This window comes from Epargyreus clarus, unplaced genomic scaffold (genome assembly GCF_041222505.1).
Source record: "Epargyreus clarus isolate Ecla_fem2 unplaced genomic scaffold, WU_Ecla_fem_2.2 ptg000007l, whole genome shotgun sequence".
Lineage (NCBI taxonomy): Eukaryota > Metazoa > Arthropoda > Insecta > Lepidoptera > Hesperiidae > Epargyreus > Epargyreus clarus.
In genome coordinates, this window is record NW_027332215.1 from 27226564 (window position 1) to 27252529 (window position 25966).

General features: G+C 34.5%; 1 protein-coding gene across 6 annotated transcripts in view; it reads left to right on the forward strand.

The window, feature by feature from the left end:
• Pdp1 (PAR bZIP family member Pdp1) overlaps positions 1 to 25966 on the forward strand; it is a 166323-nt gene that overhangs the window by 78067 nt on the left and 62290 nt on the right. For 4 of the 6 annotated variants that reach the window (XM_073075344.1, XM_073075348.1, XM_073075347.1 and 1 more), the window contains one exon: positions 17040 to 17078. The exons of 1 other annotated variant lie outside the window; for it this stretch is intronic. In XM_073075344.1, coding sequence (XP_072931445.1) covers positions 17040 to 17078 — 39 coding nt within the window. Of the gene's footprint in view, positions 1 to 8946; positions 9115 to 17039; positions 17079 to 25966 lie in introns of those variants that run through there. One more of the 6 variants, XM_073075355.1, reaches the window with a different exon arrangement.

Sequence of the window (25966 nt, forward strand, 5' to 3'; positions counted from 1 at the left end):
CAGAAACATTAGCTTTGAAATTTTGTTATTTCAGAATAGGTTCGCATTAACCTAAAATATTCTATTACTACATAATAAAGAAGTGTGATGAGATAAATGGGAAATAGGTAAATAAAACTTTCCCTTCTGGCGAAGCGTGGGATAGCGTGATCACGTTTTGCGACCGAGTTATGAAGTTAAAGAGGACGCCGAACGGGCCAGGGAGCGCGGCGATCCCGCGCGGTGAAGGAGACGCCGAAGGCGTAGATAGCGCCCCCCGGAGCGGTGTATCTGTAGTTCCGGGACTAAAATAGGCCTACGGTATCCCCTGCCTGTCGTAAGAGGCGACTAAAAGGAGGCTTCCAGGGTTGCGGTCTGCAAGAGTGGGAGCTCGAACCGTCCAGTATGCTACCCCGGGAAGGACGGCGGTATGTGTGGCCGCATACCGTCGTAATCACCAGATGTTGTGGGAGGAGCGACCGCTTCCCCAGGGCAGAGCCCGATCCGGGCATCGCGCTTGGAGGACTCCGGTTGTGTTCCGTCGGAGATCCCGGAGTTCTCCAACAAGCGCTGAGGACGACCAACAGGGGAGTTTTAGTGCGGTAAAAATCCCACATAACCCGGCGTCGCTCCAACGTCGTCGGATACCTTTTGAAGTTTACCCTCGAAAAGAAAAAAGAAAACGTAAATAAAACTTAGGCACTTTATATTCTCTTACTTTACATAGACTCCTTTGGCTTGCTGGAGGTGAGTTAATATGTGAGGTATGTTTTTCAAAATGAACTCGTTCGATTATCGGCAAGGGAAATGAATTAAAAAAATGATGCAATTCTAGTTTTTATCAAAATCGCCCCCGAAACTCCTTGCTGTATTTTTCGCTAATACTTATACTTCCGGACTTGGCCCCGAGGGCCTATTTAATAAATCACCTGTATACTCGTATCAATCGTGGCACCAAGAGTGGAACGCGGACGACCGCCAGGAGTGCTTTGCATTTCTCATTATTATAACTGAAAAAAAAACTTTTTAAATTAACTACCATCTTTTCGAATGTTTTTTGTTGACCGGTCTGAAGTGCACTCGTTCTTCTTAATGAAAAGGTGCGCACTTAAAGAGTTCGTTAAGCATTCATCTGTAATGGCTGTTATATTGTGAAGATTTACTCGTTCCTAGCAGTTAGGGCCGTATTTCAGAAGAATATGGCGGATGCGGCGAGCGGGCACGCGGCGACGTGCGACGTTCTCCAGGTTATGGTCGTTCGTCACTGCGAGTGCGCCGTACACGTTACTGGTCGGTCGGAGCTCGTTCGACGTAAGCAGCGGTGATAAATAGGTTTGCGTGATTGATCGCGAGGTGCAAGCGCGCCGCACCGCAGCGTCGCAGCGTCGCAGTGCCGCAGCGCGATAACGCGGCCGGAGCCGCCGCGCTACCGGTCGCCCGACTCCCCTTATCTTTTGTCACTCCTTACCCACATTCGTTATCTCTTGTAACACGTCTTTAAATTTATATATTTTAGGAATTTAACAACGGCGTAAAGATACGTCAGATTTTTGATAACTGATTGTTTTAGATAAGATTAGCGTTGTTGTTGCGCCCTTGCGGCTGTCGCCCGGCGCCCGGGCGCCTCTCCTTCGACGTTGGTTATGGTAGGAGAAAAGTACACTTTTGTAAAAAACTATGGTTAAAGTTTAGTAACGAGCTATACTCTAAGAACTGTCGCGGTAAAGCTTTTACATAGTATTTTTTATCAACTTATGCAATTATAATTATTTATTTAACAAATATACGAAGGTAATCGTAGTCCAAACGAAGCCAAGGTCACAATGTATATAGCAGAGTCAAATCGGAGTTAGGAGAAAGCCAAAAGTCTTTTTTTTTTCAATAAATCCATAACACGCAAAGCACACATACAAGCAAACACCACGAAATAATAAACATAAATGGCGCCATAAATCATAATGGCGTTAATTTTTTACTGTTAAATTTGTCATTTGTAATTGTACCTGGCTTCAATAGTAGAATACACCCAAGCGTTCATAACTCGGTTAACACCCATAGCGTCATAATTAGAGTAACATCGCAAAGTGTCAAAACTAGGTATACACTAGCGCGTCAAGAGGAGATACACCTATACGTGCAAAAATAGATACGTTCCCTTCAAATTTTATTTTATATATTTGAACAAAATAAACAATTTATTTTGTTCAGATAAATATAGCTAAATATAGCTAAACAATATAAAATGTTTATTTTGTTTGATATAAGGTTGAAATAAATACGAAAATTAATATTTATAAGTGTTTTATTTCAATATTTTTACAGTCTGAGATTAATTATAATTAGGGAAGTAAATAAAAATAACTATTTTAGCAAAGATAAGATTAACCGACTAAATGTATCATCATTTAATATCAACTTTGCGTAGGACCCTTGTGTGAAACTGAAGAGTAGTAAACTTAGTCCTCAATAGTAGCGGCGCATCTGTGAAAGACCTCAGGTAGGAATATTTTAATCCCATCTGGGGTTGATTACAGATGTACGGCAGTAACCACTGCATGCTCGTCTGGTACTCCTATATTATATTATAACAAGAAGCACCGTCGGGCACGTTAAATCATCGGTTTCATTCCAAGTGTTGGCATCGAATGGCAGTCGTTAAAACTGGTTGAAGGTCGTAAGACCTTACCCATAAGGGTATACCCTATAAACCCATAAGGGTTTTGTAATAGCTACATGGGTTAGGCCACTTACCCGTACCCCCCTTCACGAATAAGCTTCGGAGCAGTACGGTGAACTATTCTGATAAACCTGCCCAAGATGTGGAAAGAGATTCGTTCCCAACAGCGAGATATAAAAAGACTTGAAGCAGCATGTCGGTCGTGGAATAAACAAGGTAAATCTTATCAATTAGCAGTAATTGAACAATAAATATAAATAAATTCTGTAGAACCCTTTGAAATCAGCTTTGTATCAGCTGGATATTTTGGACTCGGTGGAAGACGAGCGAGAAGGCTGATTGGCGATGATGCACTTTTTGATGTCAAGACTTACACCTTACAGCACCGACGCCATTTTGCTCGTCTGGCTGTTTTCTATAGAATATATTTTGGAGAGTGTGTGTCTGAACTTCACAATTTAATTCCTGCTGCCCTTCCATCATCGGACTTCTAGACCAACCGCGGGATACCACCAATATCGGTTGATGTTCCTTTTGTGCGGACTAAGCGTTTTAGTAACTCATTCCTGCTGCGAACCGCCAAAGAATGGAACTCACTCCCGCCTTCGTTGTTTCCCGATACATATGATCTGGGATTGTTCAAGACAAGGATGAATAGGCTACTTCTAGGCAAGCGTGTTTTGTCCAAGGCTGCATCTTACTCAACATCGCATTGCAGTCAAACGTAAGCCTATTGTATGATAAAAAAGAAAAAAATCAGTAGTGTCACGTAGTGTTAAGCACTGTGTTCTATTTTGGACGTTGTGGTAAAAATTATTAAAGATTGGCCTTGGCTACTTAATTATTGTCATTTGCTACTTGTATAAAATATTTTTATATACATTTTTATATACATAGACATATATAGACATATATCTGTATGATGCATGTATGATGTATTTAGATTTCTATTTCTGGGGCTGGCTGTTTGTGTATCTCTTTATTTGTGTGTCCATGTCACTTATGACACAGGGAATCCTAGTGTGAGGCTGTGAATATAGTAAGTGCCTTTATTTTATATAATACAAATATATAAATACAATCGTAAATCGGTCGCGATATCACAAAATAATCGCTAAACATATAATAAATATACCTATATTCCTAATCTACTCATCGCATCGCGCCATTTTTTTTTAAATCTAAATAGAGTTTAATTATTTTTAAATAAAATAAAAGTAATAAATTAAATATTGATCAAGTATTACATTACACTAAGCGAAATAAACATTTCATATTGTTCAACTACATTTGAAGCGAACGATGTTAATCCATTTTTGCACAGTATAGGCACAGTATAAATATCCTTATACTGTGGTATAGGTGTTAATCTACTTTTGACGCGCTAGTGTAGGTATACCTAGTTTTGACACTTTGCCATGTTACTCCAGTTATAACGCTATGGGTGTTAACCGACTTATGAACGCTTGGGTGTATACCTATTTTTGAAATCTTAATATGTTAACCTACTATTGAAGCTGAAGTACGTTTAAAAAATACAAACACTCTACGTTATTTTATTAATCCAGAATTTCAACATAGCTTATGTTGATAAAACATATTATTTGGATAATGTGGTAATATATTTTTGAATACAATATAATAGGAATATAAAAAAATTTTAAACGCAATTTTAAGATTTCCGCACGGATTATAAAAAAATATGTACGTATAATTGCCATCTGTATTCAAGTCGACAAATTAAGGTGTTAGGAATTTTTCGTTACGGATTTTCGGAATTACGGAATTTCTCGATTCGATCGCCGCGCTCAAAGCCCGCGATAAAAGCTATGCAATAGCTTAAAATACTAGTAACGCAGTTGACTGAAATAGGATAATTTATGAATACCTATTAAGTTATTTTTCATTGTTTAAGTGCTATATATTTTGTATTTACTTTTGTATTTATTTGATCCTTTCGAAGTAACTCGAACATAACCAAATTGGGTTACTTCGTGTAAGCTTCTATTTTTGAGAGCGCCCGCGGCATTCTTAAAGGCGGCAATAATATTTACGACAACATAAACAAAATTCACCGACCATATTTTAATATATATTATCTACTAGCACAACCTGCGGCTTCGCCCGCGTAAATAGTATGATATGACATATAAATAACTGTAATTGTAAATTTGTACCTTTAACAATTTTAACGATAAAGTAACATTAATATTTCATTAATAAAAGGTTTTTTTACATATATTTTTTCGTCACTGTGTACCTAAATTGGTCAAGCTTTCTTCAGAAACATACACTAAAAATCTAATTAGTGGACTGTAATGAAACCTCATTGAAATATAAGTTTCATGTAGGATACAATAATTATTATTCCATAGGAATCGTCCATGTTATTCTCTGACCCATAAAATACCTAACCACAATGCAAAAATCATAACGATCCCTTGGTATGTGAAACACAAAACACAAACATATACCTACACGGAAACCGTATGGCAACTGTTTGGTGCCAACCGTATGGCATATTGTTAACGCACTAAAACCCCTCTCATAAATTTTGGTGTTTAGCTTAAAGTATGCGGCCTCACATACAGTGGGTTCTTTCCAGGGTCGCTGGTTGGGCGATTAGAGCTCCCATTCTTGCCGCCCGCAACCCCCGAAGTCCCCATTTAGTCTCTTACCACAGGCAGGGGATACTGTGAGCCCAAAATTTTAATCCAAGATCTATGTGTCTACCACATAACCATCACTAATCCACGTATAACCACAACTATAACCCAAGCAAAGCGAGCAGTCGGCAAGCAGTGTATCCAAAGTGGTTGCGATGTAGTCAGTATACCAAAATCATAATAAAATTACACATGAAATTTGCATCTGGCTTGTTATCGTAGTTGTAGTTACGTGTGAATAAGCTATTTGAAATTTCACATTTCTAATTTCGCACCTAAAAGATTCCCATATAATACATGTAACACTTATTTTCCCTCTTTAGTGGAATTTCAAACACATTCATATGTACCTATGGATCAATTAAATATTTCATCAGTAAATTTCTGTAAGCTAATGTTATACACCAGCGTTCGGCAACCCGTGACCGCTGTTGTGCACTTCAGCACGCGCAATACATTCCTATCCAAAAAAAAATGTTACGACGGCCCGTAAAATATTGCCCTACACGAATCCTTTCTGCACTCTCTTCTATTGCTATGCTAATGCTATTAACGGATTATAGAAATAAGTTCCAATCCCTATTTAACGACTTTAAGGGTTGATTTTCCAAAAAAGGTGAAATAGGTGTTCTATTATTTTCAATCAGAAAACTAAATACCAAATTTCATAGACTGCTTCAAAATCTGCGGACTACAAAACGAAGTTTCTACCCCAACTTAGTAAGGCAATGACTAACTTTCATAGTGCTGGCTTCCAAAATGGCAAATTTTAAAATAAGCTGTCAACTCTTATTTAACCAACTTAAGGGTTGATTGTGGAAAAACTCTTAAATTAGATTTTTTAAATTTTAAATCAGAAAACTAAATATCAATTTTCATCGAGTTTGCTTTAAAATTGACGGACTTTCATACTAACTTTCTACCCCTATTTAACCCCCTTAAATATGAAATATCAAAAAAGCCTTAGTGCGCATCTGCAGTATAAAATGAAGCTATATTCCAAATTTCAGGGATCTACGTTCAGTAGTTTAGACAAAACCTTGATTAATACGTTTTGAACTTGAGTATCTTATCGCTTTTATATATATAAATAAAGCGACGCAGCTGTCCACTTTCTCTGTAACGAAATAAATGCGAAGATTACTAAAATAACAAAAACGCGGCAAACATCTTTATTCTTTAAACTAGGTGAAGGAGGGCGATATATCTGCAAGACGGAGCGTGGCTGGCTCCTGTGTCGTAAATTATCCACAAGCGCGGCGGTGGCTGTCTACGACTCTACTAAAAAAACATTAATTTATTTAGTTATTGCTTTGAAATTAAATCGTTTTTCGTAATATTACTGTCTTAAATTTAGTTAAACGTATATAAGTTGCGCGATTGGAAACTCAGAAGCCTTCTGCGGACATAAAAATCAAATTATATTGTAAGTGAAAAAAAACTGGACTCAGGTAATTAAAATTCATATCTTTATTGTAAGTTACTGGATCTTTGCATATTAATCCCTTACGTTTTCGCGTGTTTGGTACACCGAAACTCCGGAGCTCACAAGTACGCACGGCGAACCTGTTCCCAGTCATGTCAGAAGATGTTATGTATACCATGTATAAATGTATTGTGTATGACATCTTTTTGGATTTTTCCGTGGCATTTTCATAAAAGCTATGTTTCGTCTTAAAAACTTTCTTACTTTTTTAGAAACTTGAACTCGATCAGAGCTGTATCATTGAAATGAGCATCGTGAACCTCGTCTAGCAACTCATTTTAACTTCTTAGACACCTGTTAGACAATATCTGCAAACAGAAATCTTAAGACAGTAGTGAAAAATTTAATAAAACGGGCGGTAGTTTGCGTCAACGCTGGTGGCAGACACGAACTAGCGCCCGATTACAGGTCCAAGTAAAGATTTCCATTTCAATTTTAGACTTAGACAATAGATTTTTTTATTTAGTACAAAAGTTATTCAAAAATAAATTGGATGATTTATTTTCCGCACTCCTGTATATAAAACTACTTAATATTTTTTAAATTAGCCATGTTACTAATTGAGGTTGGTAAAACACTCACTAATCTCAGAAACCCAGTAACTCGAATTGAATGGCTGCGAATTAGCGAAGTTAAACTTGTAGTAGCACTTCAAACTTAGCTGTCGGTGGAGAACTTAGAACTTAAATGAAATGTTTATAACAGCTTCGGTCGAATCATGTACATTCATTCCTGTTTTAAATTAAATTCAGTGAGATGTGAATCGTTGCCGCCAGATCGAATTGTAAAAGGGAAGCAATAAGAAATAAGCGAGAGGAGTAATTGAAGAGTGCTCAATACTGCGCCGGAATGACGTTTAGAGACATTTTTGACATTTGTTCAAATCTCTGGCTCGGACCGGATTTGTGTTTGATTTTCATACTATTTTAGCAGTTGCAGTATGATGCTTAAAGTTTTGAATTATAATGATGTTAGATGTACATCGTAATCCTCTAACAAGGAAATACTCTTAATAACAAAAACATTTAAGTTTTTGTTATGAATATCTACAAATATTCATGTCTTTCGATCAGATCACAAATTCCGATTATAAAAATCTTGTAAACAAGGGGCGAATACCTACACACATTGCGAACGATAAATTGACTATGTATATTTATTTTTTCAACATTCTGTTTGTCCGTCCTTAGATCTCTTATAGGTATATTTATCACATTTGTAGTAGGTATCTGAGAAAAAATTTCGAAGTCGCATGTTTATTTCCAATAAAATAATAATTAACTGTGGGCGAAAACTTAGAAATATAAAAAAATTATAGAGGCTCATTTATAGGCGATCTGTTCAGTTATTTATAGGCGAGACGAGTGGCGAGCAGCACTTCTCCCGCCAACAGTAGTAAATGAACACGTAGCCAACCTGCCCACCAACCTCCAACCACCAACCCCCGACCCTCAAATCTTGACCTCCGACCCCTGATTGCTGCTCATTCTCATTAACACCTTATTTAGAAAATATAAAATTAATTTATTCATAGTCTCATAAGCAATTGTTTTTTGTGTCAGCCATACACAAGATGTCAAGGTTACATTTATTTTCTAGCAGGGAATGTTTTCCTACTGAGTTCACCTACATTCGGATAATTGGAATGGTAATTGGCGTGATGTAAAAGTGCCGGTGAGCGATGTCATCGTTCATCGCGCGTCATCAATCTCACGTAGGTCGTATGTAGAGCCATTCAATTTATTTTTTGTTTTGAGCGCTCATCTACCGACTGCTAGCATCGTTACAGCAGTGTGTTCATTAAAGCATAGTCACGCTCAAGGCCGAACCGCACCGCTACCTCGACGCGTGCTGAAGAGGAAAAGTTCCGTCCGCGTTGCGCGCGGTTACTCACTTTTGTTATTGTCGCTCTACTGCCGATTATGTGAAATTATGTCATACTCGAGGCAATGAAGCAAGTTGTAAACAATGTGGACGGTAGCGCCATCTATTAGTAGTTATGTAAAAACCGAGATCGGCCTTCAGGCGTGTTCGTCACGTGCAAGGGCTCGTGCTGCCTTACCGACACCGTCTCGGGCGGCCAATCGCGGCGCGTCCTGCTTCACCGACCTCGCACTTCGCGCCAATCGCTACCCACTATGTTCCGGTCATAGTACGCACATGTGACCGCGCTCTACTTTACTTTTGACATAAATAAAGTTTCTCATATCGCGCAACAAACTTATTTTTACTTTTTAACTGTGTTATGCATATGTATATTTTTTTGTTTGTGATTTACTATTGATCTTCGGTTATGAATCGGAACGGTGAGTTCATGCGTGGAGGTATTTTCCTTTGGCCATATTTAATAATCGCGATTGCAGCGCCATTGTCCTTAGCGGCGGAATGCGTAACTACTTATTGACGTCAGTAGGTAAAGTGGAACGAGCGCTCTGTAGTTATAAGAGTTATACAGTTTTCCGGTAGATGGCGATGTTATTCATTGAGTGAGGTCTATACGATGCTATCACGCCACACATTGGAGCGCCTCAGTTGACAGATATTTAACCGAATACGTTTTATATCAATATAATATCATTTAGTTTTCCGGAAATATTATGGCAAATACCTGTGTCCTTCAATTACATCTCAATCCACGTAGATACTACTTCCATCTAGCGGAATTACACGATAATCATTGTTCTACTGTTTCGGTTCTGACAGGTTAGCAGTTTTTTAAAGTTTGGTCTGTACCAGGGGGGGGGCACACTTCCATACAAAATGACTTTATGCAGATACTAGCGCCACGTAACGAATCGCCCCGGAAGCTTCAAATTAAAATGGCGACGGAGTGACATTAACTGTCAAAATGATGTGTCTGTTGTCAAATGTCCGCAACTTCGTAAATCGTTTCTAATTTGAAAAGTTGTTTTTGCACTTCAGAGAGGCACCGTTGCGACAACTGTACATATCAGGGTTGTTGCTGATGCAGGTTTTTACTAGATCAGCGGATGCTGATGCTGATGCTGATTTTTTCAGATTAATATCAGCTGATGCTGATGCTGATATTTAAAAATACTAAATATAAATATATTTTATACTGAGGTTAAGCGTGCTGGAATTTTACACATAGGTTCTTTATATAGCGTAAATGAGCACTACGAGGATAAAATAGGATAATATTGTTTGAACATCTTTTCTTTTTGAAGCAGACACCTGCTATAAAACTTTGTATTTGGCTTTCTGGATAAAAATAATTAAATGCCTATATCACTGCTTTTGGAAATTCTACTTCAGCCTTTTTGGTGCAGTCGGGTTTTTGATTCTTTAAATTAATTACTTGTTGCCGATCTGTTTCCCAAGCGGCAAAAACTGCAGTATCTTTAGGGTAGCAACATTTTTCATTTAACATTTCTTACAAGCTCTGCTTTTCGACAATTGAATTATCAGGTCAAATTTAAGAAAACTTTATTAAGGGCCGATTTTTCAATTGTCAAATAACTCCCCAGATAATTAACTTAAGTATAGAATTAACTGGCTGTTTAACAAAGGAATAAGTATTTTCTATTTTTTAATCGTCTTTTATCCACGGTGTAGCTATTTATGCATTATCTAATTTCACTCTAAATGTACGCAAACAGGATACACATATACAATTACCGCAATTCTAGACTGAAACAAGGCAGAAGTTGATGTTTTACATTGATATTGAAATGTCATATCAAAAGTGACATCAATTTTGTTTGGGTGGATAGATGCAACTAGTGTTACTTTCTTTATTTCCTGCTTGAACAAATAAATAGCGTGTAACGAAACAAGAACGTATATTAAATAATTGGGCAAGTGCGAGTCGAACTCGCACACGGAGGGTTCCGTACCAGGTATTTATTTTTATTTTTAATATTTTTTATCATAGTAGGATTTTAAAAATGCATATACCTACTAATTAAGCTACTAATTAGTAGGTATATGCATTTTTAAAATATAAAGTGGTGAATATTAACTAAATTTCGCCAATATTAGATCCATTTTCCTACTCTCGCCAAATATACAACAATTACATCATCATCATCAACCCATAATTAGTCCACAGCTGGGCACAGGTCTCCTCTCAGAGTGAGAAGGATTAGGCTGTAGTCTATACCGCGCTGGCCAAGTGCGTATTGGTAGACTTCATAATTCACATACCTTTGAGATTTTTTTATATATTTCTCAGGTGTGCAGGCTCTCCTTCGCCATTAAAACAAGTGCAAGCAATCAATTAATTTCTAATACGCACATAAATTAAGAAAATCAGAGGTGTACCTGGGATTTGAACCTCGGACTTCTCGGTCGAGAGGCCAAGCTTCTAACTACTAGGCTATCACTACTTTTGTTATTTTGTTACATAGTTAACTATTAACTATAATAAAATAATAACTTAGAACAGTCATTGCAATGTTATTATTAAACACAGAACAATCCCAAATTTATGAAATTTGAAATTTAAATTAAAGTTTGTAATAATAATATTTAATTTAAATTTGCAATTTTAATCGTATCGAACAAAACAAATTAAATTAAATATCACTCAATAAGGAAAATCAATAAAGTAATATAGGTAATTCAGTGGAAAATAGTTATGCGCATAACGCCATCTATAATATGCACGCACGACTCCCCCGCGCGCGCGCAGCGAGATGCGCACGTACAAGTACTAGCTCCGTGATATTAATTCGTTTACGTGAATAATACTGGTTAACTGCCAAAAAAAAAATAGACATTGCGTTAGATATAAGTAAAAGTGACTGTTTGGTGTGAATATAAATAGTAAAACTGAACAATTGTTTATCTAAATCAGAAAACAAACGGACTCGAAATAGTGAACAAAGTTAAAAATAGATTGTGCTGTGTATTGTGACTCATCGACGCACTTATGCAAATTCATTACCATATATGGCCATGAACTATTTTTAGACTTCTATGCTCCTTATTAAGTGTATAAACTTTTCGTCGCAAGATAAGCATCGGTCATAGCCTAGCGGCATATTAAGCGTGTCTCATTCCGGTAGACGTGCGTTCGAGCCCCAAGATTCCATTATTTTTTTGAAATTTTTTTTTTTTTTTCTTTCGTCCATATCCTGAGATGATCGTTTATATTTTTTCTATATTTTTTGTAATACAAAATTATTGATTAATAATAAAAATAAATATATATTAAAATAAATAAAAAAAAAAAAAAAAAAAAAAAAGTTCACTAAAAGAGCTTAATATGGAGATTGAAAATATAACATTTCGAAAGCCACGGAGATCTAGCTCGCTTCAAAATATATCCAGCTCAACTTCAATACTTTTCGACACTACAGCAATGAGCTTACCAAATACTTCAATCGACGAAAATATCTGCAGTAGGGAACTGAGCGAAAGGGTGATAAAACTTACTGAAGCATTGGACACAGCGAATCACGAAATTGAAAATCTTAATTACGAAAATACAAGTCTTCAAAAGGAAATTGAAAGATGCAATAAAATCATTGAAATTTATAAGAAGCTCGGATCTCAAGAAGAAGCTAATGTAACGCCGCTAATTCGTCGTAAAAAGAAAAAGCAGAAATCTCTAAGTACTACAAATAGTCCACTTTCTACAAATAATCTGGAAAAAAATGCTTTTAAAAGACTGGATTCTACTTCACCAGGGAAAACTTCACCTACACCACCTACTAGAATAAAACCTATAGACCAGAACTCATTAAATCAACCTACAGTGACCAACAATAATAATATTGAACTAATGAATTACTTAAGCGACCCAAAGCTCCCGACAGTTAACGAATCCGAACAGCATGCTCTATCAATTCAACTGGAAAAAAATATTATTAAAACCTTTAACCAGTCTGAAAAACATTTTAGCAGACAAAGGAGAAGAGTAGTAGTTTTGGCAGACCAGCAAGGACGAGGCGTTCAACAAGTTCTTCAAAAATTACTTAATGAAGATAAATACCTAGTTTCTTGCTTGTGGAAACCAGGAGCAACAATTACTAACATTCTCGATACGCCTAATGACGAACTTTTAACACTTAATGAAAACGATTATGCCATTGTAATTGGAGGATGTAATGATAAAAATCCTTTTGCGTTCCAGTTAAGCGTAAGCAAATGGCTCCAAACTCTACATAAAACAAACATTATATTTTGTCAAATTCCGTATAATGCTAATCTAAATGTCCGTAAATTGAACTATGAGTTAAAGTTTGCTTGCTCTAAAACTGAAAACGCATGCTATCTTGATTTAGAATACCAACGATATATACCGAAGGGAAAGCATTTCACAATATCTATGTGTAGGTTTGTGCTAAGACAATTATTGCAAATTAATTACAAACTTAATTATCGTGCATATAACAAAGGGAAAAGTGAGAGTAAACATACATTCAACAAATGCATACAAACCGATCTGGCCACTACTCACTCAACTACAAAGATAGACAAAAGTACGCAAACGGATTATATTATCTGTGATACATCAAATAATAATAATAATCTTTTTCGTTTATAAGAAAATTACAATACTACATCAAAATATCAATGGATTATATACAAAAGCTGATGATCTTCTCGTTTCCCTTAATGATCTATCAAGTAATAGTAACATATTTATTGACGTTTTGTGTATTACCGAACACAATATGATATTAAGTGATATAGACTATGTATGTATAACAAATTTTAACTTAGCTTCATTCTATGTAAGGGAAAATAGGGCAGGTGGTTCATGTATTTTAGTACGGAAAGGACATAAGTTTCGAAATATTTCAGACATAGAATTGTATAATATTGCAAATATTTTCGAATGTAGTGCAATAGAACTAATAGATCATAAAATAATTATCATATGTATCTACAGGTCTCCAAAAAAGAATCTAACGATCATTGACATGTTCTTTAATAGACTTGACGAATTACTTTGTAAATTATGTACTAAAAATCACAAAATAATATTATGTGGAGATTTTAATATCGACAGATTGAAGAAAAATAAAGAATCAATATCATTTGAGCAAATATTAAGTACTTATAATCTACAGTTGTGTATAGAGGTTCCAACACGCTTGTGTAGCAAAACTTGTATAGACAATTTTGCGCATAATATACCTAACTCCAATAGCTTCGTACTTGATTTAGCTTTATCTGATCACACTGCACAAATTTTACAACTTCCGGTGAAAAAAAGCTATTTTCTTAATCACTGGTATACTCAGAAACGAAGCTATAATAAAGAAAACATGGTTAAATTTTATAACTCCTTAAAAAATCTATCATTTAATGAAGTTTATTCTATATCTGACGCAAACTTAGCTTATAATAATTTTCATGACATATTTCAATTATTCTACAAATTATGTTTCCCTTTAATTAAAGTGAAAATACCTATAGTTAAGCGACATCCATGGATATCAAAGGGCATAAGAACCTGCACCAAAATTAAAAGAAAACTTCTATGGAATGCTAGGCTTACTAAGAACAAAAAAGATAGTGACAAGTTTAAGATATATAATAAAAGATTAAAACAGATAATTAAATTAACTCAAAAATCCCACAATAATTATTCTATAAACATTGCTCCAAATAAAGCTAAGGCAACTTGGAATATCATAAATAATAACATTAATAATATTCCGCGACAGCAAATAGATACAATTAAAATAAATAATAGGTTTGTGTCTGATCCACAAGTCATAGCACAGGCGTTTAACGACTTCTTTTTAGATGAAATACATCATAATTGTACGAAAAAAAATGTTAAATGTAGAAACATGATTAAAAATACTACATCAAATTCCTTTTATTTAAGCCCTACATGTGTAGGGGACATTTTACAAGTAATCAAGTCTTTAAAAAATACAAACAGCACTGGATATGATGAACTCAATACAAAAACAATTAAATATGTTGCAGATATAATTTCTCCTGTACTAAGTCATATTTTAAACCTGTGTATCGAACAGGGCACATTTCCAGACAGACTAAAATTAACAATAATAAAACCAGTATACAAAAAACATGATAGTAAGGAAATGGTAAACTATCGCCCCATTGCTCTTATTCCTGTACTATCTAAAGTATTCGAGAAGGTTATATACAATCATCTATATTCATATTTAGAGAAATTCAAAATTTTAGCTGACGAACAACTGGGATTTAGAAAAAATAAGTCGATAAATACAGCGGTCATAAACTTATTAAAAACAATAATGACAAATTTAGATAATAAAAGACAGGTAACATCAATTTTCATGGACATGACTAGGGCATTTGATTATGTTGACCACACTATATTAATTAATAAACTAGAAACCTATGGTGTAAGAAGCAATCCACTTAATCTTATCAAATCATACCTCACTGGAAGAAAACTCATCACAGAAATTAGTAAAATTGATTGCATAAATAAAAATGAAGTAAAATATAAATCAAAACCTAGACAAACTTTTTTCGGAGTTCCCCAAGGAAGTATTCTAGGTCCATTACTTTTTCTAATTTATATAAATGATTTTCCGAAAACAATAGAACAACCGATGATATTATTTGCAGATGACAGTACAGCCATATTTATAGAAAATAGCCCAATAACATATGAGGATGAAATTAATAAATCACTAGAGCTGTTAATTGACTGGTTAAGCAATAATAACCTTATAATAAACCTAGAAAAAACGTGCATGATTAATTTTAGGAATAAAAACACACAAGTGAGAAATTTAAATATAAAATATAAAAACAAATCTATACAGAAAACAAATACCACTAAATTTTTAGGATTACATATAGACAATAAATTATCTTGGCAAACACACATTGAAAACCTTAGTAAGAAAATAAATGCATTTTCGTTTGCTTTATACAAGTTAAATAAAATTGTGAACCTACCTACAACCTTAACTGCATATCATGCGTATGTTGGAAGTATGTTGCGATATGGAATAATTTTTTGGGGTAACGCAGTTAGTGCTGAAAGGGCATTTAAGGCACAAAAGAAATGTATCCGTTCTATATGTAAATTAAGACAAACTGATTCTTGCAAGTCACATTTTCGAAATTTAAAAATATTAACTCTCCCTTCGTTATATATATATGAGATTGCATCGATGGTAAATGGAGATATTGACAATTACGAAAAATTAACATTGACTAGAAATATTAATAAATTAAGGACAATAAAGTCGAGAACAAAGCTCTACCACAACAGTGTATTTTGTATGGGTCCTAAAATGTATAATAAACTCCCTGATTATATAAAATCTGCAACTGGCTATAAATTTAAAAGATTGCTTAAATTACACCTTATTGATAATGCGTACTATTCCGTTAAAGAATTTTTAAACGACAATGTATAGAATGATAATGACATATATAATTTAATAATAATTAATTTAATAATAATAATTTAATAATATTGTTATGTTAATGTTTTAAAATTATAAATTGACTGTTTAAAATTTATTTGAATAATAAGAAGACAATTATGTATTAATTAAAATTTTGCATACCTCTAAGAGGTGTAATATAGAGGACAATTTTGAGGATATAACAACTGTATACCTATATTAAGCAAAATAAATGATTTGATTTGATTTGATTTGATTTGACTCGAATACGATTAGAGAGTACTTTACGAACATTTTTTTCATGCCTCGTTTATATTTTCACATATATTTATTGTTGTTATAGGTGCCCACGATTTATATACATTGTAAAAATTTCAAGTGTCTATCTATTACGGTTTAAGCGGTAGAGCCCTGTGACAGACGGACAGACGGACAGACAGCGGAGTCTTAGTAATAGGGTTCCGTTTTTACCCTTTGGGTACGGAACCCTAAAAAAACGAGATCGGACCCTGCAATGTTTACAAAGCGGAAACACCAACTTACTCAAAAACATCCATCGGATCCATATAGGTACAATATTTTAACAATCAAAATTAATTAAGAATAATTTTGTAGGTATGCATGAACTACTTCAAAAACATCAGACATCAATAAATGACACACAACATGCCTCCAAGCTTAAGTCTATAGATTTACATTAAAAAATATAATCGTGTAGGTATATATCACAGGCAAGAAAATTAGCTGGTGTAATTAGCTGGTTATTGTTAAAATTAATTGCATAATTTTTTAGTTAACTATGTTCAAAGCTGTATTGTGTGGGTCGACCTGCACACGGTAAGCTGGGCTTTGCGGCACGTGTGCTTAAACGATCAATATTGTTTCAGATTTTCTGAGTCACGGGGCGAGCTTCAACAAGAAGTACGGTGAGTACGGAGCTCGGCGCCGCCACTCGTACCTCCTGGTCGCTGCATTCCACGATTATCGACATTTTTATTTCATGCATCACTAATTATTAAATATTGTATTTTTTCCATCACACCTAATAATTTAATGTGATTCGCATTCCTTTATTATTTCATATGGTTGTGTATTTATATAATTTAGTTTAAAAACATGTGACTTGACAGCGCCAAAGTTTTTGCAAGCTGGTCGTTTCATGTGAGTAGAGTTTGGTTACATGTGGGTTATTAGTTTTTATTTATGGCAAGTTCAGGGTGCAAAGTCCAATACTGTCCGTACCGGGTAAAATATCCAATGACTGACACTTACGCTGTAATCTTTTGCTATTTGTATCTCAAATATTTCTATATATGAATAAATGTAACTGATACTCGTAAGTTCTAACACTACAAAACGTCATGATTAACCGTTTCCTATATTCAACTCCTCCAATTCCTATAGATTTACATTGTTACCGAGTTCGATAAAAAGCTATTGCATACCGTTAAAGTTAACACGTTTATTCTCTATGAAACATTTTAATATTAGGGTACACCCGCGTCCTCATCCATATATATAATGAATGCATATTTAACAGAATCCTCTTTAATATGATTATACGAGTACATACTTAAAACAACTTTGCTACATTCATTTGTGATATATTCGTGCACTTTTTATAATGTACAAGTAGGCATCGGGCAAGCATTCCAACAGCGGATACATGTCTACTGCCGTGCATGGGCATCTATAAAGGCCAGATAAGATTAGATCCCTACCTCAGGTACTAAGTCGCCTTGGGTAAGTATGTCACTTACTTTTGGTTTTTGATCTTCAAACCAGAGCTAAACAGACCTTAACATTGCGTTTAAAAAGATGTGGTGTTGTAACTATGTACCGCTGGGGCCAGTGGAGTAAAACCACAAAGAGTCTACCGCCTAACTACAGATAGGTGTTTATTGAATTGATATTTGAAAAATCTATTGGCTCACTTTAAGTTAGTGCTGGGTCCGCTTTCGATTAAACCGTATCTTTAATGTTCGTATAATATTATTCATAAGAAATTGAAATCTTTCAAATATGTCTCATATTATATTAAGGTTTCAATTTATTGTATTATAGCAGTTTATCATCAATGTTTGCATAGGTGTAATCGAGTTAGGGCTGTCACGTGTTCCGTGTATAGGAGACTACGTACAAGCATGCGTATATTTCTTCAGAATAAGGTTTCAAACTAAAAACATTTAAAATAAATGTTCAAATGTTGTAAAATCCAATGTATTTTGACGACGGCGGTACCATCTTCTATTTCGTAGAATAGCAGAGTAAAATGCTGCTGCTTTCTATTATGAAGTGTGGTAAAGTAGAGAAGTGTTCATGATGTTGTCTAACACGACTCTCAAGGATCTGTATCTGACCTAAGGCAGGGCTCCAAACTCTAAACTCTTTTTCTAACATCTATCTAAGGACACTCGGGTCATTGAGACGAATATAATGACACCTTAATTGTCGACATTCATCCAGCCCTTTGTTAGATCCGATCAAATAAATAAAGACAAACATACAAGATACGCGCGAAAAACATAACCCGTCCTTGGCAGTCGGGTAAAAATAATTGAAATAAATGTTGGTTTACTACATTTTTTTTTTAGTCGGCGGCAATATATTTCGTTGGATAACGGCGTAAACAGCTTGTTGATTTTTTAATTAAATTACTTGATTTGGTTATATTTTAGTTTTAAACTTATATTTGCATTATAATAAATTGTGTCTTCACATTACTTTCATTGATAAATTATTATTATGTTCATTAAAAGTAATTACTTCGACCAAATAAAAATATTAAGTGATAATTTATAATAACCGTAATGACTGTTCGTCTCCACGGATTCCTTGTCCAAGTGACATTCTGTCAAAGTGATAGCTTATGACAGCTAGCTTATGTCGTAAAAATTTATTGCTTTTGGTAAGCAGTTTTTTAAAAACACATTTAAATAATAAGTGATAAGGTTGATATTGCATTAATTTTAGATTCTGTCGCTTAGAATTTTATAAACACGTTTGACGCCACTTTTTAAGTTCATTTTTGTATGGGATTGTGTATCTAGTTCTTATTAGTGATCGAAGTCTTTTTCAGACGTTCCCAATGGCAGTCAGTTTATATCTGCTTTTCAAAAAATATTTTTTACCGATATTATAAAACCTCCAAAAGCAGGTAATTGTGAAGACGATTTGGGCAAACTCCTTATTCATGCCAGTGCATTGAGTGGACTGGAGTGAAAGACGAAACGTCACATGATGAGGAACCAGAAACTCCTGGCACAAGCAATGACAACTCAGATAGCAGCGTCCAAATGATGAGCTCAGAATATAATCAGATGGATGTTACTGAAAAAACTCACTTTTTTATATATGTGGTATCTTCTTAAAAAATACGAAGAGCGTCACAACAATTGCCAAATTCTGAAATCATACATCAAACCAAATCAAGCCAGCCATAACTTTAGTTCAGAAAGTCACTACCTGAGATACAGACAATACAGTAAAGATTTTAACCAAAGCTTTTAATTGTACCACCAGATGATTTCGTTAATTATGTTGAGAGAACGGATGACATTTTTGTAGTTGCTTTAAGAGAGAACACGTAAACTGCAAAGTAGCGGAATTTATTGGGTTGTTCGGAAAGTCATTGTGTTTTTTCCCGATGGAGGATTTAATTGTATTTTTTCACAGCTAACTTCACACTTAAGTCGCATTGTCATTATATGTTTTTACAGCTAATATAGCAAGGCTTGTGTGTGAATAAGTTCAATTGATTTTATGCAATAGTTTTTGGTGGGTGCCCTTTTAAATATGGAGAGCAATAAGCAGCACTTGCGTCATATTTTACTTTTTTACTATAGAAAAGTTAAAAATACTGCTCAAGTCAGAAAAAAATTAAATAATGGGTATGAAGAAGATGTGTTGTCAGTACGCCAGTGGCAGAACTGGTTTACAAAATTTAGATCCGGCAATTTTGAAGTCGAAGATGCACCACGTTCTGGTAGGCCGATTTAGGCTGATAAAGGCATTAGTTAATGCAAACCGGTCAATAACAATACGTGTGATCGGCCAGAGTTTAAATTTATAGAAATAAAACGTTTATGACCACTTGAAACGCCTGGGTTTAAGCTTGAAGTTCGATATATGAGTCCCGCGATTTCTCACGATGAAACATTTGCGTCGTCGCGTCGACGTCTATGATCTGCTCCCGAAACGTCACGAAAATGATCCACTTTTGAAGCGAATAAGTTACTCTACCACACCTACCATATTCTCCAGATCTGGCGCCTTCAGATTATTATTTTTTCAGATCACTGCAATATTTTTTGGACAGTAAAACCTTTACCTGAAATAAAGAGGTCAAAAATTACCTGCAACAGTTTTTTGCAAGAATCGACCAAACAAATTAAGAACGTGGAATCACGCTCCTACCAGAAAGATGGCTTAAGGTGTTGGGCCAAAATGGCCAAAATATAATTTTATAAAATATTTATTCATTATATGAAAATTGTCTTTCATTTTCACAAAAATAAACGAAATGACTTTCCGAACAACCCAATATTTACAAAGAATAAGACAAAATCAGTTTTGTACCACAGTACCTTGTCCTTGTTTCCCAATACTTTATTTAAAAAAGCTGTTCATAAAAATGATAATCTTTTATACTATAAAATTTAATAATAATTAAATTTGTAATTTATGAAGTATAAAGCATTTTTTATGTAATGGTTTTTGGAGTTTACTCCTTAAGAAACGATTTGAGTTATAAGGCCCGGTACGGAAATTTTATGAGGAGTAAAATCAAGTGTAACACGAAAAGTTGAGGCGTTACGTAGAAAGAGACAAACATATATATCCACACTTTACGCGCAACACCAGTGAAGTCACTGAATAGAAATGTCATAATTTTATTTTTTGTACTAGTGACGTGAAGGAATGCGTTGTATCGGTAAAATAGGTTCACAGACTACATATTAAAAGTATTTTTAGCCACAAATAAAACATAGATAATTTAAAATAAGCCAAATACGAAGGTGCTAAACTCGGACATGTAGATATACATGTCCGTGGACGGTTACGGTACATTTCGTTTCGGACATGTATACATGTCGCTGGGCGGCAACGTAACAATCCCTCCTTTTTATTACAATCATCATATCCTCTCAAAAAGGAAGTAGCGTTTTTAACCAAAATATGAATCAAGAGTGCTTTTATTAATTTAAAATACAGTAAGTTCAAATCCCATATGAAAGTAATTATTACAATAAAAATAATTAGCAATATATAAAACATTAAAACGTCATTAACTATTTTCTATTCGATATATATCATAATTATCGTTCGTAAGGAGTAAACTCCAATCGTGCGTCGTAGCTGACACACACACACTTTTTTTTAATTACTAGATATCACACGCATTTTTGACACGAAAATGCGTGACAAACACCTGAAGACTGATGTTTAATGTTCCCTGCCCGCGCGCCCGCTCCGATGAGCGGACGAATCGTCTTCGTCCAGCCGCGCCTCGTGTATGCTGCCGCCAAAACTCGTAAAAGTTTACGCCGTAATTTATACTAAGTTAAAGATCTACAAAAAATCAAAGTAAGTTTTATCACAAGTTGTATCAATTTTTAAGTGTTTTCCGTAATTAAAAATGTAATAATAATGATTATCGTCTTTTGCTGGGATTAGCTGACGCCGTGAGATTACCTACTTATATTATTTGTAAACTGCGTAGTTATTGCAATTCGATTGATTGATCATTACAGCACAGTAAATGCTAAAATAGAAATAAATAACACAATTATTAAAAAAATAATATAGTGACAACCCTATGCTTCGATGAAGTTTAGATAGTTATTTTATAAACTGGGCTTATTTTCGATACTGTCCACATTTGTACTGTGATTGAACGTTCAAAGTGGATAGAAATCGGGTTTAAAGATTTCGTTACTCTGTTACGTACATACATACAACCCAAGCTAATAAAGGCATGTTAAAAATGATAACGCCATTTTGATGAAGCCGAATTCAAACAGCTGTATACCACGCAATACGCTCGTAGCATTTTTAAAAATATCGCGGAAATAAATAGCTACGTAACCACTCGTTTTGACTCACTAGGTACTGCAGCACTGCGAAAACCGCTTAGGGGCCTCGTCGATGGGCATGTTTGTGTGAGTGTGCCGTTTCGAACGCTTTGTAGGGAGTTTCAATACTGACCCATATTTCTACTGTGATACAGTCGTTGTATGTATAATGTATGCTGTATGAATCGATCGCTTTCAATACATATACAGGGTGAATTTTTCAAATAGGCCTTCAGGGCCAAATCTGAAACTATAACGATTAGCGAAAAATGCTGAAAGGAGTTACGAGGCCGATTTAGATAAAAACTAAAACTGCATCATTAGTTTTTTTAAAATATCGTTTTCCCTAGCCGGGAATCGAACGAGTTCATTTTGAAAAAGAAATACATCCTCTATATTATTTCACTATCTGATAGCGTCGCTTATAAGGATCAAATTCTGGGAAGTAATGTTATGTGACAAATTAAAGGGAAAGGAAAATTTTGAAGAAAATACATATTTTTTCATACATTGGCATACTAATCCTTAAGGATTATACATAACATATGACTTATGTATAATTCTTTAGGACTATACATAAGTCATAACATTGAAGAAATTGTTGGTTAAACAACTAATTCTTCGGTTTTATGACTGTGACATACGGCTTAGTATGACAAACTAATAGTTTGGCAACTAAGTTCCGCCGCTTTTAGATTGTTTTTTAAATAAAAATAGATAATTGATAAATTAGTAAATTTTTATTTTTGGCTGTTTACAACTTTGTTTCAACGTTAAATATGATTTTCTATATATCTTTGTTAAGTAATCACTCGGATTTCACTTGAAAAAAGTAATTCTCGCAAATTGTCAATTTTAAACTTGTATTAAACGAAACTCCGCGCATAGCAAGTTAAAAATCTATTATAATGGTCCTAAAAATAACCTTAACTAAGTCGAACATAAATATATAAATTCTAGAAGAACAAAACGTCCGCTTTCGAATGTATTGAAACATTAGACCAAAAACATTGTTAATACGCGAGATATTTAAATTAATGAATGGCAGGAAGTTAACTGCCAAATTAATATGAAAAAAAAAATGTATTTTCTTAAAAACCACTTTTCCTTTAATTTGTCATTTATCATTACTTCCCAGAATTTGATCCCTATAAGTGACACTATCAGATAGTGGAATAATACAGATGGTGTATTTTTTTTCAAAATGAACTCGTTCGATTCTCGGCTAGGGAAAAAAATATTTTAAAAAACTAATGATGCAGTTTTAGTTTTTATCAAAATCGGCCTCGTAACTCCTTTCAGCGTTTTCCGCTAATCCTTATAGTTTGGGACATGCCAGAAAGGAAGGAAATGCCAGATGTGCGTTCATTCATAGTGCACCAACTGCTTTCCGTTCCAAGAAAGAAGCACACAAGAAAATAATAAATTCGGAGCCGATGGATTTACAACTCGACACGCCATCAACGTCAATTGTCAATTCACTCTCTAAAACGAAACAATAATCATAGTTCTTATAACAAATAGACGACACTTACAACCCCATCCGGAGTTACCTGCTCCAAAAATATAGTCTACTAAAATAATAGTTAATGAAGTAACTTAAATGGAAATCATAAAATAAAATGAAATGGCTTTAACTCAAAATTAACTAAAATTAATTGAAAATAATAGCTCGCGCAGTTATATATTATTATCTCGACGGGTCCTACGTATACTGGTACAAGTAGCAAAATGTCAAAAACGTTTTTATTGCATCATTCGTACTTAAATAACCCATTCTTCAATATCCTGAAAAAATATTTTCCAAAAATCAATAAGTTTCGGAGATAAAAATGTGTAAACTGATGCAAATAATACTATTTTGCGCTAAAAGACTGAATACTGGTGTAAGTCCCCTATACAAGTCTACGTGGTCCCGAACTGCGCGACGCTCGAGTGCAAGTGAAGGTTACACCCGTAAGCGTGTTGCGACACTACCGCGCGCACACGTTACAGCAGTGGTAAGTGGAAGTGGAGTTTGCGTTATTTTTATTCTATGTTCAAAGAAATAATATATTTAATAATATTTTTGTTTCTAATTTTTAGGCCATAACCACGTTAACACGACGAAGCATAAAATATTTCAAGTAATGTTTTATTACTTTAAAGTCATAATTTTAAATAAATCATACAACAATGTAAACTGGTGTAAGTGCCACTTATACCAGTATACGCTTTGTGGCACTTTAAGAAAAACAAGCTACAAAAATGCAAGTACAGCTATTTTCCAAAGTTTCAGAATTAATTAAAAATTATAAATGCAGTTTTTTTTCAAAAGGATTCAATTATACCATTTTAAAATTTTAACTATGTACGTTGAATAATGTTAAAGTTACACGCATTAGAACATTCAAATCGCACTACTGTAAAGTTGTGAAAACGCACTTGCACCAGTTTACGTAGGACCCGTCGATCTGATACCTATACAGGACATTCCGTAAGAACCACGACAAACTTGGGGAGAACGTAGGTTAGGGTCTCACGTACTGAGAAAAAACATACCTCAGTAAAAGTGTCACCGTTTTTGCATTAAATTATGAAAAACTCAGCCCTCTTCATCTCCTTTCGCTAACGTCGTTTAATTTCGTGATGCAATGATTATTCTATAAAATACTATCAGAGAGTTGGTCTTATTAGGAGATCTACCATCCATCTCCTGGCCCTATCATCAGATCAGTTCCAAGATATCAAATTATGGTATTGTCATTCAAATTACATACATGTACGAAGTTTCACCTCGAGAAGACAGTTAAAAGTAGGTAAAAAATGACTAATTAATTTGTATTACTTTTTTTGCTAGTTAGTTACTTAGTTGTATATATTTTTACAAATGAAGAATGATATTTTTAAGTTTGTAGCTAGGTAATAATGTGATTTTATATTGTTTGACACGTTATGAGCCGGTAACATGCGTAATTTAAATAAAAACTCGATCATTACGTTTTTGTTGGTTTCAGTCCCTTACATGCAAAAGCAGCCTTAACTTTCTTCAATTGTAAATAATAAGTGTGGTACATTTCTGAAATCTCTATTAACTAGACATATTTTTGGGTAACGTGCACTTATAGTTCAGTACAATTTTTTTCACCGCGAATAGACAAAGTTGGAAAAAATTTAAATCTCGAAATAGCCCTACTTTCATTGTTCCTTATCATTTTTTAAACAGTTTACATTTCGATATGGTAGACCAACTATATATAGTATTTTATAGAAAAAGCAATCACTGTTTCACCAAATTTGTACACGGAGCCAATGAAAGGAGATGAAGAGGGCTGAATTTTTCAAAATTTATAAAACAATCAATAGTGCAAAAACGGTGATACTTTTACTGAGGTTTTTTTTTCTCAGAGAGGTCAGACCCTAACCTACGTTCTCCCCAAGTTTGTCGTGGTACTTACGGGACACCCTGTATATGACCACCGATGTCATCGCCAAAAACTAACTGGTATGTTAAGGCAGTAACTGCATTCGGAAAACTAATATTTTTTAAGATGTTACTGCTACTTCCATTTACATCCATAATAAATAAATATACAATGGTAGTTTGTTACTTTTGTATTTATTACCATTTTTGTTCGTTTAAATAAACTATTATGGGTCCGCAAGATTGTCTATCAACTTATGGAGGAAAGTATTTTTCCCGGACGTACTTTTATATCCACCGACATTAAATGTGTGAGACAATATATATTTTTTTTTAA